This window comes from Dipodomys merriami, unplaced genomic scaffold (assembly GCF_024711535.1).
Source record: "Dipodomys merriami isolate MVZ:Mamm:240054 unplaced genomic scaffold, mDipMer1.0.p SCAF_42, whole genome shotgun sequence".
Taxonomy (NCBI): Eukaryota; Metazoa; Chordata; class Mammalia; order Rodentia; family Heteromyidae; genus Dipodomys; species Dipodomys merriami.
This window is the reverse complement of record NW_027205826.1, coordinates 13,182,155-13,198,446: the sequence shown is the minus strand read 5'-3', so window position 1 is coordinate 13,198,446 and position 16,292 is coordinate 13,182,155. Positions and strand designations below refer to the sequence as shown.

At 38.4% G+C, this 16,292-nt stretch overlaps 1 protein-coding gene across 1 annotated transcript in view; it reads right to left on the bottom strand.

The window, feature by feature from the left end:
- Nucleotides 1–16,292, bottom strand: part of LOC138807271 (uncharacterized) — a 127,321-nt gene that overhangs the window by 28,579 nt on the left and 82,450 nt on the right. The window contains exon 4 of the mRNA XM_069992832.1: nucleotides 10,425–10,498. Coding sequence (XP_069848933.1) covers nucleotides 10,425–10,498 — 74 coding nt within the window. The remainder of the gene's footprint in view (nucleotides 1–10,424; nucleotides 10,499–16,292) is intronic.

Here is a 16,292-nt window from a genome sequence, read left to right as displayed (position 1 = left end):
GCAACCAATCAAGCTGTTTCTGTAAGCCATTTCCTATTTTATCTACAAATGCTGCCTTCTCCCAGATTGCTGGGCAGTGTTCTCTGAATTTTGCTCAAACGAACTGTTTAACTTTTTTTCAAGTCATGAGTTTAGAAAAAGGTCAAAGAAGCACACACAAGAGTCTGCCAAGTACCGTATTAAAAGAAAATTCTTCATTAGACCACAATGACTTCCTCTATCATTTATTTTTGTCATAATGAGGAAGATGCTTTTGGCAGATAACATACACTCATAAACACACTATGGCCAGATTCTCCGATAGTGAGCAACAGTAATGAACTCTGACAAGCTGAAAAAGAAAATGATTTTCTATTGGAAAGATCTCAGATCGCTTCCAGAATCAATGGAACAGCTAGAGAATTGGACTCTAGGGAATTTTGGATAGCAGAACCCCACTAAGACATCTACCTGGTCAAAGAGCTCACCTTAAAATGAAGATGCTAGAAATCGTGTTTCATGTTTTCATGGTATCCCAGGAGAGAGCCTAAATTAGCTGAGCTAAGATCACATTCCCACTTCTTGGACAGAGGAAGGAGTCCAAATTTACAAACAGGGTGAAATGGATGAGCTATAATCATCACGGAGTTCTCACTACTCAAAAGTACATTGGAATTATATTACAAGAAAAAAAAAAGCAGATCAGGACTGGGTAATGGATGCTAAGTTGCAGAACAAACAATGAGTCCATTACGTGACCCAATTTTCTTCTTCATTCTTCTTTCTACTTAAGTGTTCATTGGATGATCATTCAGCCCGTGAGGAAGGGCCAACCTACATGCACCCCCAATTCACTGCATTCGTACAACCAAATAGGCAGAACACAAGAAAGGGTGTGAATGCTACCATCATGACCATGCCCTCATAGACCTTGCATGGCCTTGAAACAAAGCCATTGGATTACTGCTATTCTTAGTACTATAGTCAATGTTTGTCAATTTTTGCAAATGTTTGAGCTGAAGAGTTTGAAGAAGTCATTCTCTCCAGAAGACTTTTCTTTCTTTCTCTCTCTCTTTCTCTCTCTCTTTCTTTCTTTCTTTCTCTCTCTTTCTTTCTTTCTCTCTTTCTTTCTTTCATTCTTTGTTTTGTTTTTTTTAATGGTTGTTTTTGTTATTTTTGGTTATAGGGCTTGAACTCAGGGCCCAGGCACTGTCCCTGAGCTCTTTGCATAAGGCTAGCACTCTACCACTTTGAGCCACTTCCAGTTTCCTGGTGGTTAATTGGAGATAAGAGACTTGGGGACTTTTCCTGCCTAGCCTGGCTTTGAACTGCAATCCTCTCCCTCCTGAGATTACAGGTGTAAGCTACCACCTGCATCCTGCAGACTTTTCTTTCTTGCTAGACTTATTTGCTTACTTTCTAGACTTGCTTCTTTCATATTTCTTACTCTTCTTTCAGGACAAAAAGAAGGCTATTAACGTATGCTGCAAATCTTTCCTGGCTTCTCATTAAACAGTGTCATGGAATTCAACACATTATTTTAAATGTGTCTGAAGACTAGAAAAGGAAAAAATATCAGAGAGAAAGAGGATGAGCAAGAAACTGAGAAAACATGCACATATTTTACCCAACTGAAGGCAGCTATTTTACACGTACAAAGATAGCCAATACATAAAAAAGATAGCCAATACAAAGCAAATATATATATATATATATATATATATATATATATATATATATAAAATGTCCACATAGTATGTAATGTGGTTGGTTCTGTTCTATGAAATTGATGAGCCTTTTATGTTCTAGTGATCAGGCACTGGAACATGATAGAAAAATAGTTGCATTGGAAAGGATATAGCTAGCAAGATCAATAGAAAGCCCACAGATTGGGAGAAGATCTTCACTAGCCATACAACAAACAAGGGTTTCATATCTAAATTATACCTGTAACTCAAAAAATTAAATCCCCCAACAACAAATCCTCAAAGAAACAACTGCCCAATAAATAAGTGGGCAAAAGACTTAAAGAGAAACTTCTCTGAAGAGGAAAGAAGGATAGCCAATAGACACATAAAGAAATGCTCAACCTTCCTAGCCATAAAAGAAATGCAAATCAAAACAACATTGAGATACCACCTCACCCCAGTTAGAATGGCTATAATCAAGAACTAATAACAACAGATGCTGGAGGGGACGTAGACAGAAGGGAACCTTACTGCATTGTTGGTGGGAGTGTAAACTTGTCCAACCAATTTGGAAAGTAGTACAGAGGTTCCTCAAAAGACTCCACACAGAGCTCCCCTATGACCCAGCAATCCCACTTTTGGGCATTTACCCAAATGATCAAAAACAAGACCTTACTAAAGCTACCAGCACAACTATGTTTATTGCAGCATTATTTACTATAGCGAAGATATGGAACCAACCCAGATGCCCCTCAGTAGATAAATGGATGAAGAAAATGTGGTATATATACACAATGGAATTCTATGCCACTGCCAGAAAGAATGACATTGCCCCATTTGTTAGGAAATGGAAAGGCTTGGAAAAAATTATATTAAGTGAAGTAAGCCAGGCCCAAAGAAACATAGGCCCCGTGGTTTCCCTTATTTGCAATAACTAGTATATGTCTGAGATAAGTAGAAAAGGTCAGATAAGTTGATGTTAGGCGAAATGAACCCCAATTTAAGTATTCAAATGTTTTTCTTTCATGTGATTGTTTCTAACATATTTATAAGATGATTTCTTTGTTGTTTTGTATGTCCCTCCCCCACAGTATAACCCCTGCTTTCACTGTATTTGATGTTGGTATAATTTGTGGAGGGGAAGGGTAAAAACAAATTGTTTCAATAGGGATACAGGTGGACCCATTGCAACAATGAGATGTAGAAGTCTTTATGTTGAAAAACGAACTTTACAATTTTGGTGGTGGTGGGGAGCCAGGCGGGGGGAGGGGGGAGATGGGAAGGGATGAGAAGGGGAAACAAAGGAGGAGGCAACAATGCTTGATAAGAAATGTACTCATTATCTTGCCCATGTAATTGTAACCCCTCTGTACAGTATTTTCACAATAAAAAAGAAAAATGGTTGCATTGGAAGAAAATCAAACTTTGATCACGGCTCTTCATTATTTAAACAATGAATGTAACTATAGAAATTTCCAGAAGTCTGTAAGGACAGAACATACCTTTTGTACTTTTCCTAAAATTTGTAAAAAATAATTCTTTCCTTCATTCCTTTCTTTCTTCTTTTCTTTTCTGTTTTGTGTTTTGTTTTGTTTTGTTCTCACATGATGTTAGATGAGAAGTGTCTTTGGCCTAATAATAATAACTTCTTTATCTGCCTTTGGTATAATTAAAGGATTCATATTTAAACATACATACAAGTTTATCCTTTCCAGGTGTGTATACCTGTAATCCAAATACTCATGAGGTTGCAGCAAAAGTTTAACCTGAAGTCAACCTGAGCTATACAGGGAGACCAAGTCTCAAAAAAGATAATCATCTCTGGGTGGTATTGGCTCATGCCTATAATCCTAGCTACTTAGGAACCTGAGACCTGAGGACTACGTTCAAGCCAGCCCAAGCAGAAAAATCCCTTGAGACTCTTATCTACAATTAACCACTCAAAAACTGGAAGGAAGTGGCATTGTGGCTAAATTAGTAGAGCACTAGACTTGAACACAAATAGGCTCAAGGATAGCACACAGGCCCTGAGTGCAAGCCCCATGACCAACAACAACAAAAAAAGACAATCATCTACTCTTTTGCATTTTTCACTCATTAATGAGAAGTTATGGTAAGTTTGCAATTTGCTAAATACTGTACAAGAATCTGGGCATGTTAGAGACAAATAAAGAAACCTTTGACATCTACATGTTAGAGGATGTGCAATAATATCTATCTAAGAAAACAAAAAATTAGTGCTTAGAGAAAATGAAGATGAGTATTCTGAAGAACTAATGCCGTGTGAGGATTCATGATTTAAATAAGACAAAGAAGGCTTCACCAAAAAACTTGACTTTGAATAAATCTGATAAAAGACAAACCAGGTAGAAGTACAAACGTTAAAGGCCTAAATTACTAGTGGGTTTCACCTATTTGTAGACCAAAACTATATTAGCAAAGCCTAGAGAGAGGGGCAGGAGATGAGGAGATCAGAATGCTGTGACTCGATCAAAAAGGGTCTTGTAGGCTTTGTTGTAAAGTTCAGACTTAATCCCAGAAAAGTGGGAGGCAAGGGAGAAGCTTAAGAGTCTTATTTATACAGTTGGACTTTTGATTTAAAAGCATCCTTCTGACTGCTACATAGAGAATAAATTGTTGAAGACAGTTATCATCTTCCACAGTAAAACACATTTCTGATCTAATCTCATTCTTCCGCCCAGTCTGGATTACTTATAAATTTCTTCAAAGGTACATTGAATATAAAATTCTGAGTGCTGTCTAAGCTGGAGACACAAAACCATAATATGAGCACTCGGCAGGTTCAGTAAGGTAAGTCAATGGTGGGTTTCAGGCCACTGAGGTTACATAATGGGAACTGTCCCAAGTAAAACAACAAAAAATATATGTACATTGACTATTGTCTAACGAGTTCCAAGGGCTGCAAACCTTAGTCGGTCTCTCTGTACCCTGGAAGTTCTATCAACAGAATCTAAAGTCATGTTCACTTTTAAGAAAGTAACTGCATAAAAAGACAAAACAACAGACTTGCATCTAGAATATTGAATTAACTCGACACAATAATTTTTAAAAAAGGAAGAAGCAATAAAAACAGGCCCAAGATTTGAATAGCTACTTCATACACATACAGACACACACACACACACAGGAAATAATAAATACACAAATGGAAAAATGTATGGCTTCCTAATCACCAGGAAAATGCAAATTTGAAATGCCAATGAGATAGCACTACTTAAAAAATAAATTTACAAAGAGTGAGAAGTGAGGGAAGATCTGGGTCAAAGATATCAGTAAAAGTGTAGATTCATTTAAAGGATCTCTAATCAGAAGAGAAGTTTGTATAAACAAAGTAGAACTAAAGTACTGGGGAAAAAAGCATTTAAGTTTGGAGGTATATTATTACATTCTCTGATTCTATACTTACTGATTAAAAAGATGCTTAAAATGTTTAAAAGATTTTGTCTTTAAGCAGGTAGTCTCTAAATTAAATTTTTAAATTGATAATTTATATTTTTAACCAGCAGAGGAGTTACAAGAATAAAGAAAGCTTCATCAACAGAATAGAAATTAGAAAACAAGAGAAAAGAAGAACCAGAATGAGGTGACAGAAATATTGGGGCTTGGGAATTCTGATTGAAATTGAGATATGACAGTAATGGATATAAGATGAACTGACATTGAACAATGTCATTATCGTCAAGATTTGGGGCTCTGGGTGGACAAAGCTCTTATTACACAATTCTATCTTGAAATGATTACATCTTCTGTAAGTGACATACTACGCAGCGTGCCTTATTTACACAACCTTACACTTTCATTAAACTATGAACCCATCTGGGGAAACAGGGTAAAGTGGGAAATAATCTAAACAGCCTCTTCTGCCACAGTCATACTGTAAAATATGATTTAACATTCATATGAATTAACAAGATCCCCGTGTGTCAACAGGAATGAGTCTCACAAACACTATTGAATGGCAGGGCATTTCTAAATTATTATTATTATAAGTCACAACACACGTTTTTAAAAACACACACCATACATGGGGTGCAATCTCAGCACTTAGAAAGCAGCAGCAGGAGTGAGACTGGGTCTCAGAAAACTGAAATGAAATAATATATTGTAAGGATGAGACTCCTATGGTTGTTCATACAGAAGAGAGTTTATTAGGAGAACCAAACTGCCAGCCTGCACCAGATGGAGGTGTACAGAGAGAGAATTTATAAAAGGGAGAAGAGATTATATAGGGGAGGGTGAGAAGGAGGTGTGACCAGATGCAGAAGTGACCTCAGAGACTGGGGGACCTCTCATTGGCAGAAGGAGGTGTAACCAGAGCAGATGAGGAAGTGACCTCAGAGCCTGGGATCCTCTGCTGACTCAGGGGATTGACAATCAGGCGATTGAGGGTTACAGGTGATTGGGTGATTTCTGGTAAGACTATATGCTGTCCAGGAAGAGGAGGGAGAGGGGGCTGTTCTCCCAGGCAGGCCTAACGTACATCTCAGTGGTAGAGTGCTTGCCCAGCCATGTACAAGGTTCTGGGTTCAATCCTTAGGCCAAAAATAAATAATAAATGAATTAGGGCTAGGAATGTGGCTTAGTGGTAGAGCGCTTGCCTAGCAATCATGAGGCCCTGGGTTTGATTCCTCAGCACCACGTAAGCAGAAAAAGCTGGAAGTGGTGCCATGACTCAAGTGGTAGAGTGCTAGCCTTGAGCAAAAGAAGCTCAGGGACAGTGCCCAGACCCTCAGTTCAAGTCCCAGAACTGGAATATAATAACAATGATAATAATAATAAATACCCAATACCATCAACAAACATGGTAGTATATGTTGGTATAAAGTCTTTGTACTTAATGACAATTAAAATGTATGGACAAGAAAGATGAACAGTGAGGATTACCTCTGGCCAAAAGAAGGATAGGATTACTGAAACACAGAAAAGGTTTAAATTGGAAAGATTTGAAAAAGAGGTTTGTCAATTCCATGTGTATTAATTTGTATAGTGGGTCGTAGATGATAGTAACAATATTCTCCATGCTTTTCCCAATTTTTTCCCAAATTAAAAAGTTGTTATTTTGAGATTTGATGTCTCATATTATTATGAGGGTAATAAAACAGCCATAAAGTAACTAGCAACAGAGATAATAGAGCGACATAAAACAGCAGAAGAAAAACTATGAGTCAGCTGTGAGTTCTGTAATTATACAGATGGAATTTTGTCATTAGAGAAAGGCGATCTTATTTCCACCGGCAGAAGTGTTGCAAAACAGCAGCTTGGGCTTTCAGAGCACCTTGCTTTTGATAAGTATGTCTTTTACAGGGCTATGGCGAATAACCTTTCCAAGATTCATGACAGCTCCTTAAACTTTCCATCAAATGGCACATTTGCAGAAGCACCTGAACTTCACAATTACCCCTCCTACCACTTTCAGGGTGTAGTAGCCCTCATTACTAATATCTAGAGGTTCCTCAGCCAGGACCTAGCAAACTGGAAGAAAGCTAACCATGAGCCTTCCTCAGTGGTGTGCCTTTCTAGTCTAGCACTGGGCCTAAGGTGTGCATCATGTTCATTAGTTCTCATTCATTAGTTCTCACAGTAATCATTGTTAGAACAAGGTCACTTTGTTTCCCATTTTCAGATGACAAAATGGAGGTTTTACAAAGATTATAGATTGCAGAATCAGTGGATGAGAAGTCTAACCTGTAAGACTCAGTAAGGCCAGCAGAGAAAATAGCTTCTCTTCTTTCTCCTGCTAACAGAAAAGCTATGTAATGTTATATGTGAGGAAAAACTGCCTTTTCTATCTAAATGTGTTGCTTAAAAGTTCTTGCTTTGACCTGATGATCTGGCTCTTGTTAAAGCAAAGCAGAACTGCTTCCGGATAAGGAAGGGTATTTGAAATGTAAGGTTTTGTCATAAACTGGTTTTCTTTTCAAGATGAATTTAAGACATAACTCAGATTGTTCAAGAAATTGAACAGGGTTGTATGTATAGTTTGAGATTGTATACTTTCAACCTTATCTCAAAGTCACTTTATGTAAATATATCGAACTCTATTCAACCACTCACTGAGCCGTAGTGAACCTGAGCAGATTGTGAAACTGAGCATGGGGGGGAGGGGAGGTAGGGGGCAGCTGCTTGACACTGAGCTTATGTGCCCAGATTTTTGGCTGATGGCGCACCCCTCTGCAGAAGTAAATTTGGCCTTGCGGAGACAATGCTTTATCTTCATGTCTATCACTATGATTCCAATGGTTCTTGGAGAGCATATTTATGACATTCTACAAGAACGAAATTAATTGCTTTGGGCGTGGAAGGATAGTCTTAAATGGCAGAGTGAGGTTACCAAGAGGCACAAATCAGATTTCTTCGGTGTGATTACTGTAGTTCTTGATCACTCTGGACATTCACTATGTCTGAAATGACTGGTTAGATACTGAGCAGAGGGCTCTGTCTTGATGGATTCTGCCTCAGCCCCCATGGCCCTAGGCTCCATGATTCATTCCTAGCCAGGCTTCAGGCAAGGTGTCACTAGCTTCCACAACAGCTCCAGCAATGGCCCTATCCTATCAGCTCAGTTTTTATACACAATTAGGTAACTAATGGGGAGCAGACTGGTAATTTCAACTCCAAATCTTTTTGGCACTGCTAAGCCTACAGGCTTTCCTACATACCACGCTGACTTTTCTCTGTCAACATTGGCAGAAGAATCTCAATTCACATTTTCCCATAGTGAGAAACTTGAAAATATATTCTCCAGGGTTTGCCCATAAATCTCCTTTTGACATCCTTTTGAGTGCTCTCCATGGTCTGTTTAGAATTCACAAGACTCATGTGACACTAGTTCAGTCCAGGTTTCCTTGTTGCCTTTTGCTCATTCATAAATGTTTTAGTCCAGAGGAAACAACAAACCCTTTAATTTTATTTTAACTAATACATATTTCCTAATTTAAAAAAACAAAAACAGAGAAATTAGAAGTGGCACTGAGGCTCAAAATGGTAGGGCACCAGCCTTGGGCAAAAGGACAATTCTAAGCCCTGAGTTCAAACTCCACGACCAACTCCTTCCCCCATACTCTCAAAACAAACAAACAAACAAAAACTGAGGGAGATAAGAACCTAGGGAAACTGGGACAGTGTGAATCAGTCAGCCATAAAGACTGCAGCCCGATTTAAGACTTTTTGAGGGAGTGGAAAGGCATTAACCGGAAGTGCACTCCTTAAATGATTCCAACCCTACTCCCTATCTCTGGGGTTCCAACTACACCCAGGAAACTTTGCCACTGACTTTGTCGATTAATTTCTCCAGCCCAAGGGGGATTTCAGCAAAGATTAAGCCATATGCTACCGATGGCGTTCACACTAAATTCCACAATCTGTTGTTCAGTAAGGAAGATTTGGTGGGTAAAAGAAAGCAGGAAAACACACACACACTTTGAAGTGTTCTTTTAATGCTATTAAAGACTTATTTGCTTCATAATACTAGATATTATTTTCCCAAATGTAATTCAAGTCTAATCTCCTTAAACACCTTAAACCCAAATTGGAGACAGAAACATCTGGGCTTTGGCTTACTGTGCACAGCACAGCTTTGGGAAGATCAGGACACAAGGGTAGATTTCTAAGCCAAGGATTCCCAGTAAACCTACAAGCCCTTGGAAATGGATTCTTTAGGGTGATAGCTAAGGGCAGTGCTTACAATATTACCCTGTTCTCGGTTACTCTCCAACTCTATTCCCTTCCAAGTTCTAGAGGAGGGTGGGGGCCAGTCCTGGGGTTTGATCTCAAGGCCTGCTTTCTGTCCCTTACCTTTTTTGTCCCAGGCTAGCACTCTACCACTGGAGCTACAGTTCCACTTCCAGCTTTTTGGTGATTAATAGGAAATAAGAATTTCATGGACATTCCTGTCTGGCTGGCTTTAAACTGTGATCCTCAGATCTCAGCCTCCTGAGTAGTTAGGATGACAGGCCTAAGTTCCTGGTGCAGCTGTTGTGGGTCTTGTAGCAGCCAGCATGGCAAAGACACTGTTCCATGTGTCACTGTGTTGCCACTATATGAAATGATGAGACTCCAGAACACACTGCTGGCATACTTCTTCAGTTTTATACACACACACACACACACACACACACACACACACACACACACACACACACACACACACACACACACACACACACACACACACACACACACACACACACACACACACACACACACACACACACACACACACACACACACACACACACACACACACACACACACACACCCTACCTCCCCCACTCGGGCTTCCCCCATCACCTCTCCCCTGGCCCTTCTTTCCATATTCCAAATAATCCTCAAGTTTCAAAGGCTTAAAGGAACTGCTGATAAACAGTGTACCATCTTATGCCAGCCTTGTACTCTGGCAGTTCTTCATGTAATAAAGCCTTTGACAGATTTCCGAGCTATGCTGCATTATGTAAAGGGTCCTAGAATAGGTAACACTGAGAAAGATGATGGCTGTCTCCTGGAGGTTGGTTACAAGAAGAGTAGAAGCAGTCTGTCATCTCTTCTCTCTGCAACCTTCTTCTATGGACAAGTACCTCAAGGCAGCCTCAGAAATGCACACAATAGTGTAAGATTAAAATATACATGTAGAACTCTGGGATAATCACAACATTCATGACCATAAATGATATAGAAGCCCCTCTGAATTCTCCCACTAAAATAAATAGATTAAAATAGCAAAGCAGAAGTCATACATACAAATCCATAAGAAAGTTTTCATTCCCGTAGGGAAGGACCATGTTAGAGCCCAAAGGCCCTTGCCACATCAGCTTCTGTTCAGGAGGAAGCAAAACCATTTGGCATTATTTCTCTTGCCATTTATTGGTCATAGTCATCACAAAGCATGACCTAAATTCAAAGAAAGAAAATAAATCTCCACCTTTTATTGAGATGTGTTGGTCACATTGTGATAAATGTATTTGGGTTTGAATAGTGTAGCCATGTATTTTAGAAAGAAAAAGAGAGAGAGGAAGAGACAGAAAAAGACAGAAAGAGAGAAAGAAAGAGAAAGAAGTAAAGAAGAAAAGGAAGGAAGGAAGGAAGAGAATTCCTAATAGAATTCCTGCAGGAGTAATCAAAGCATTTTATACTTTAATCAAAGAAAACAATACTAAAAGAAGGAAAAAAAGAAGTTAATGTATTTCATAAGGGTACATGGTTTATCTAGGTAAATCAATCCAAGAAGACTCAAAATAAAGCATACACTACTTTATTAAAATGACTAGACTATTTCAAAAATCCTTTGGCTATTATATGAGCAAATCAACCAATTCACTTATAAGAAAAGTAAAAGTATCGTTATATTTTTTAATCAATATGTTATTCTAGATAACACTGGATTCATTTTTTTAATTCTAAAGCAACAAGAATTTGGTCCCAAAATTTTATATATAAGTAAACTGATATTTACATATAACACTCATAGATAAACTCTTGGAAACATGCAAGAATTTGTATGTTTTTCTGAAGAATAAGAGAATGAGAATTCAACTGTCTGACATGCTTTAATGTAGAGACCAGTGACTTGGGGAAGTGAAGGAATTTCAGTGAGGCACAGCTAATGGCTGTGAGCTCACCAGTCTGTCACAGAATTCATGGTAAGTTTTTATGTAATACCTCGATACGTGCTGATTTGATGAATTAAATCATCAAAGAATGTCTTTGTATTCTAAAACGGCCATTTTCGGTACCATAATATAAATAGCTATCATTCCTCAATAAATAAAGGGTTGATTGCATTGTTAGTCTGTAGAAATATTACTATTTATAAAAAATAGTCAATGTTCATGCTTCAAAAAATACTAAGAGGACTGATGACCGATTTTTTGAACACTTGGTAACAGCAGAACATGCTTTGTATTACAATTGTGATTGTTTTGAGCTGGATAGGATAGTACATGCTTGTTAACCCACCACTTGCTGGGGTGGGGGGGGGGGTGGTAGGGAGGCAGGGGGCTGAGAAGGGGAAGTATGAGTTCAAGGCCATCCTGGTCTACAGCCCAAGACTCTGTCTCAAAAACCCAACACACAAAAAAATCAAAAAGTGCTTGATTGGTACCAAGTGAGAGTCTAAAGCTCGGTGTTTATCCAGTTTGTTAGATTTCCTAACTAAAATGTGTAGCACTTTCCTGGTTAATCTAAAGACTTTGCTTTATTCCTCTCCACTTTTTGTTTTCCCCTCACAGCTGAACTTGTGTGTGTGTTTGCTTCATTGATTTTTTCCCCCTCTCACTATTCCCCACGCCTAGAAAAAGTCCTAAGTACAAAGAAATAACTCAACAAATACACTTTAACTAAAGAAAAAATATGGATATGGAGTCTAAATGATCCTGGAATATACTTATAACTCAGGGCAAAATCATTTTGCAAAATGTTTTTGACTTGAGAAGTTCTAGAACCCTGAATAAACATAGAGGTGAATCTTCTCATCGTTGTTGTACACATGGGAAAACCACTGAAAAATTGGCAGGTTATCCACTCAAGACCTTGCACAGGTCAAGATCCCTGTGAGCCAAAACCTATGGGTACCAAATTCAGTGTTAATTCCCTTACCACTACAGCAGTTAATTCTTAGGAATGTATTTGATCGGTGAAGCCCACAGGTATTGTAGTACTCTTTAATCAACTTCCAGTAAACACTGACAGTTAAATAACCTTAAGGAAACAGGAAACTAAGACAAAAATAAAAATCAGGATATCCATCAGTGGTAGATATCCATCACAACCAGGAGAAATTTTCCACCCTCCATGGGACATTGGACCATTGTTTGGAGTCGTTTTGATTGTGTCAACTAGAGCAAGCACTGCTCTGCATATGGTGGGTAAGACTGGGATGTGGGTAAACAGCCTAGAAAGCATAAGGTTGCTCTCATAACAGACTGTTAACTGTTCTCAAGATGTCACTAGAGCTGAGGCTGAGAAACCCTAGTCCCTGAAAACGTTTTGAATCTGTTGCATATCAAACAAGACTAATGTACCATGATAACCCCTACCAGGGTAGGTACCTCCGTACTTTAGATCACTTATTTCAGAGTTTTAGTGTTCAGCATTATCATTATTTAACCATTGTACTTCGCTTACATATATAAAACCCCTGAAATTGGTATTTAATTGCCACTCAATACTTTTTCTTGTAATTAACTCACTAAATGTCTTACTAAGTTAAGACAACGCTAAGCAAATGAACTAATTAGCGTCTAATTATTGGTTACTAACGATTACTACAAATGACTTGGAAATGGCTAACTTCTTTACTACTACTACCACTACTGGGAATTTCAATCACTAACCTCAAGTAATTGACTGCAATTTATAGAGGATGGGGTAGCCATAAACTGAATGACTATTAGAGTTCAGGCAAGAAACATCTACCACTTCTTGGAGAAAGAAATGCTTTAGCAAAAGGAGTTTTGGATTCATGACCACAGGCTTCCTTGCAGAGCCTGGAGCAAAGAAGGAGGTAGCATCTTAAGAGTCAGGCTAAAGAAGAGAGCAGAAGCACTGAGCTAAGTCAGAAAGCACAAAGCTCCTGCTTATAGTGGACTGGCATGCTGACAGAAAAGCAGTGCCTTAAACCATAGATCAAGAGTAAGGGAGTCCAGTAGCTCTGTAGATAGGTTATGATCATGCCTGTGTTTTAGACATAATGATCGCTCAATCCAGCAAGGTTCCACCAGTTGCACAACAAGCAAGGAGGGATTCCCACTAGCAATCTACACCAATTCTCTCTCCCTCACTAAGAAACAAGCCTCCATCCTACAATACCAGACAACACAATACAAAGTCTGCCATTGCACAAAGAAGACAGCTACACTTATCTTATTGGTGAATATACTTGACTTTGTAAACTCAAAAAGTGGTTGGTTCTACAGATATCTATTCTGGGAGCCAGGAAATCTGAGTTTGGGATTCCACTGTGCATATTACTCTGCATGACTTTGGGTAACATTTATTTATGTTATTCAATCATAATTAAATATCTAATCATCTCAATGGCCATTTTTATCCTTTGAGTCTAAGTATAAATGAGAAGTTGAATGATATATACAAAGGATCAGAGATGAAAATACATAATTACTATGTGTAGTTTTCCAAGGAAACTTGATGGGTTCATGGCATTCTTCTACGAATGCAGCTGGAGCTTAAATGGTAAGGAAGAGACCTTGAATCTTAAACAGGCTTCTATGAGGTTTATCATGACAGTGACAAGATATAGAAGAATTTTAGGCATGAAAACGACCAGATTTATCATTCGATATAATTTTACTTTTTGATCTGATCTCAATCAATGTAACTTTTCAATCTACTCTCAGTCTGTTAGCAGTCTCTAAACTTCTACTCTTCATCTGTAAAATGAGGATAATAAGGCTTATTCAGAAAGATGGCTAGAATAGTCAGGTGAACTCATATAACATGTCTAGAATAGCAGTGTCTCACAGTGTGCATTTCTTTTCCTTTCTCTTTATTCTATAGCAAAGAGAAATCTGGATAAGTTCCATTGTATTATTTTCAAGATCATGCTAAAATTAAGAAATGTGTTAATTCTACTTACTGGAAATATTTTTAATGGTTTCAATCACTGTATGGGGTAGTGGTCTATGTAATTAAGGGAGTGGCAAAGTAGAACTAAGAAAACCTTCATGCTACACGAAGATGGTTTGATCATATTCACACACACTGTTACCTACATCCAGAATGGGTACCAGGAAGGAAGTTCATAAAGCCATTAAGTTCATCAAGTTCCTGCTCATCATCCCTCATCACTCTGTACCTCTGGTCTGATAAGGGCTAAAAATTACTCACTACACACATACAGCATTTTAAGAACAAAAGGATATAAGTTATTACAGGAGACATGGAGTCTCCAGATTTCCCAGATATTTGCCAAGCACTATGCAGGGAAAGAGGATCATCAAGGAGAAATGGTTGAGTTTGCAGCCTCTCTTGGAACTTAGCATGGGTATGTATTTGCAAAAGGGAAGTAAAGGATATTAAAGATTAGCTACACCGCAACTTCTTCGGATTGAAGGTAAGACAGGAGTCTCCCAGTGACATCCCTTTGAAATGAACGTGAAAGGAAAATACCTAGAGACCTTGCATGCCTTGTCTATGATCACATGCACCAGAATCCCAGAACACACTAGCGAATATCAGGCAAGGTACTTAATGGCAAAGAATGCCTCCTTCCTACTATTGCTGAGAGAACTGAATACATGAATAAATGAAAAACTCTCCAAATTGTGTCTCTCCTAACTGAATACTCCAAAAGTTTTAACTACCTTTTTTTTTTAATCCTTTGAGTGTCATCTCACGTGAGAAGTTTAATAATGTACCAAGGATCAAAGACATGAAGACACAAAACCACTCCAAAAACTAAAAAGGAATTGATTTGATGGGATCGCAGCATCCTCCAAGAGTACAAGGACAGCCCAGATGGTGAAGGAAGGTCCTTGAGACCTATCCTAACCGATCTACAGTTTATGTGAGGGGCTACAATAAAATGGCATTCATTGATTTAAATCCTCAAGTACATAGTGTTCTGAAGATCACCCCAATGTTCAATGAAATACCTCCTTATACTCATTTCATGACAAGAGGTTAGAGCAAATTGACCCTTAATCTTTCCTATTCCATGAATTTAAACATCCACTTTTTAAAATATGCATCTTAAATTACCAGCATTTGGGATTAATACCATATCCTTAAAGTGTGCTAATAGCAAGTTGTGTTGTCCCTCTAGTTCAGAGAAAGAATTAATTCATCAAGGCCAACTGAGATGCTTTACAGAGCCTCCCCCAAAACTGCAGATGAATATGATTTCAGAATCATTGTACTGTTAATATGCTGAGCTAAATTTGTTGGCAAAATTCCTGTGGTATTCTTGGTGAATGACTCCAGGTGCAATGATTGAGGTCAAATATTCTAGTGTCGCTGCTGGGATTCTTTTTCCCTATAAAAATCTAAGGGGAGGATTCCATGTCTCTTAATATAGAAGTCCCTGATGAACCGTGTCCCACCTGCAGCTGTTAAGGCAAGATTTGTCTCAATAAAAATGCGTGCTTATCAAAATTTCTATTGAAGACAGGAAAAGCGGTGCCTTATTACCTATAAAATTGTAAAATTATAGGCCTAGGAAAGAAGTTGTGCAGGCCTGTTCTGTATCCCTTCAGCTGGAGAGGAGACACTATGCAAAATGGTGTCATTTCCTTTGGGTAAAAAGTCTTCCTGTTCACAGTATATCTGTTCTGAGAGTCAAGGTTGTTTCAGATGAGTTGATGGGAAAAGAAGCTATGTCCTCTTTTTTTAAAAACCATTCTACCTAAGAACCTGCAAGTGGTGTACATTTGGTCAAGAAATATAACCTTCTAAACAGAAGGGTCATTTATCTTATCAAGAGCAAGTTCTAAGTACGTTTAGTTAAGGCCAGTGGGAAAATAACATTAAATCTTCCATGAGTGCCTTTCTCTGAAAACTTCCTGCAGAAATTGACAGCCCTCACAAGTTAGAATTTCATTGTAATCTGAATAGGTTTACAAGAAAGATTTCAAATATCAAGCCTGCTCTCTT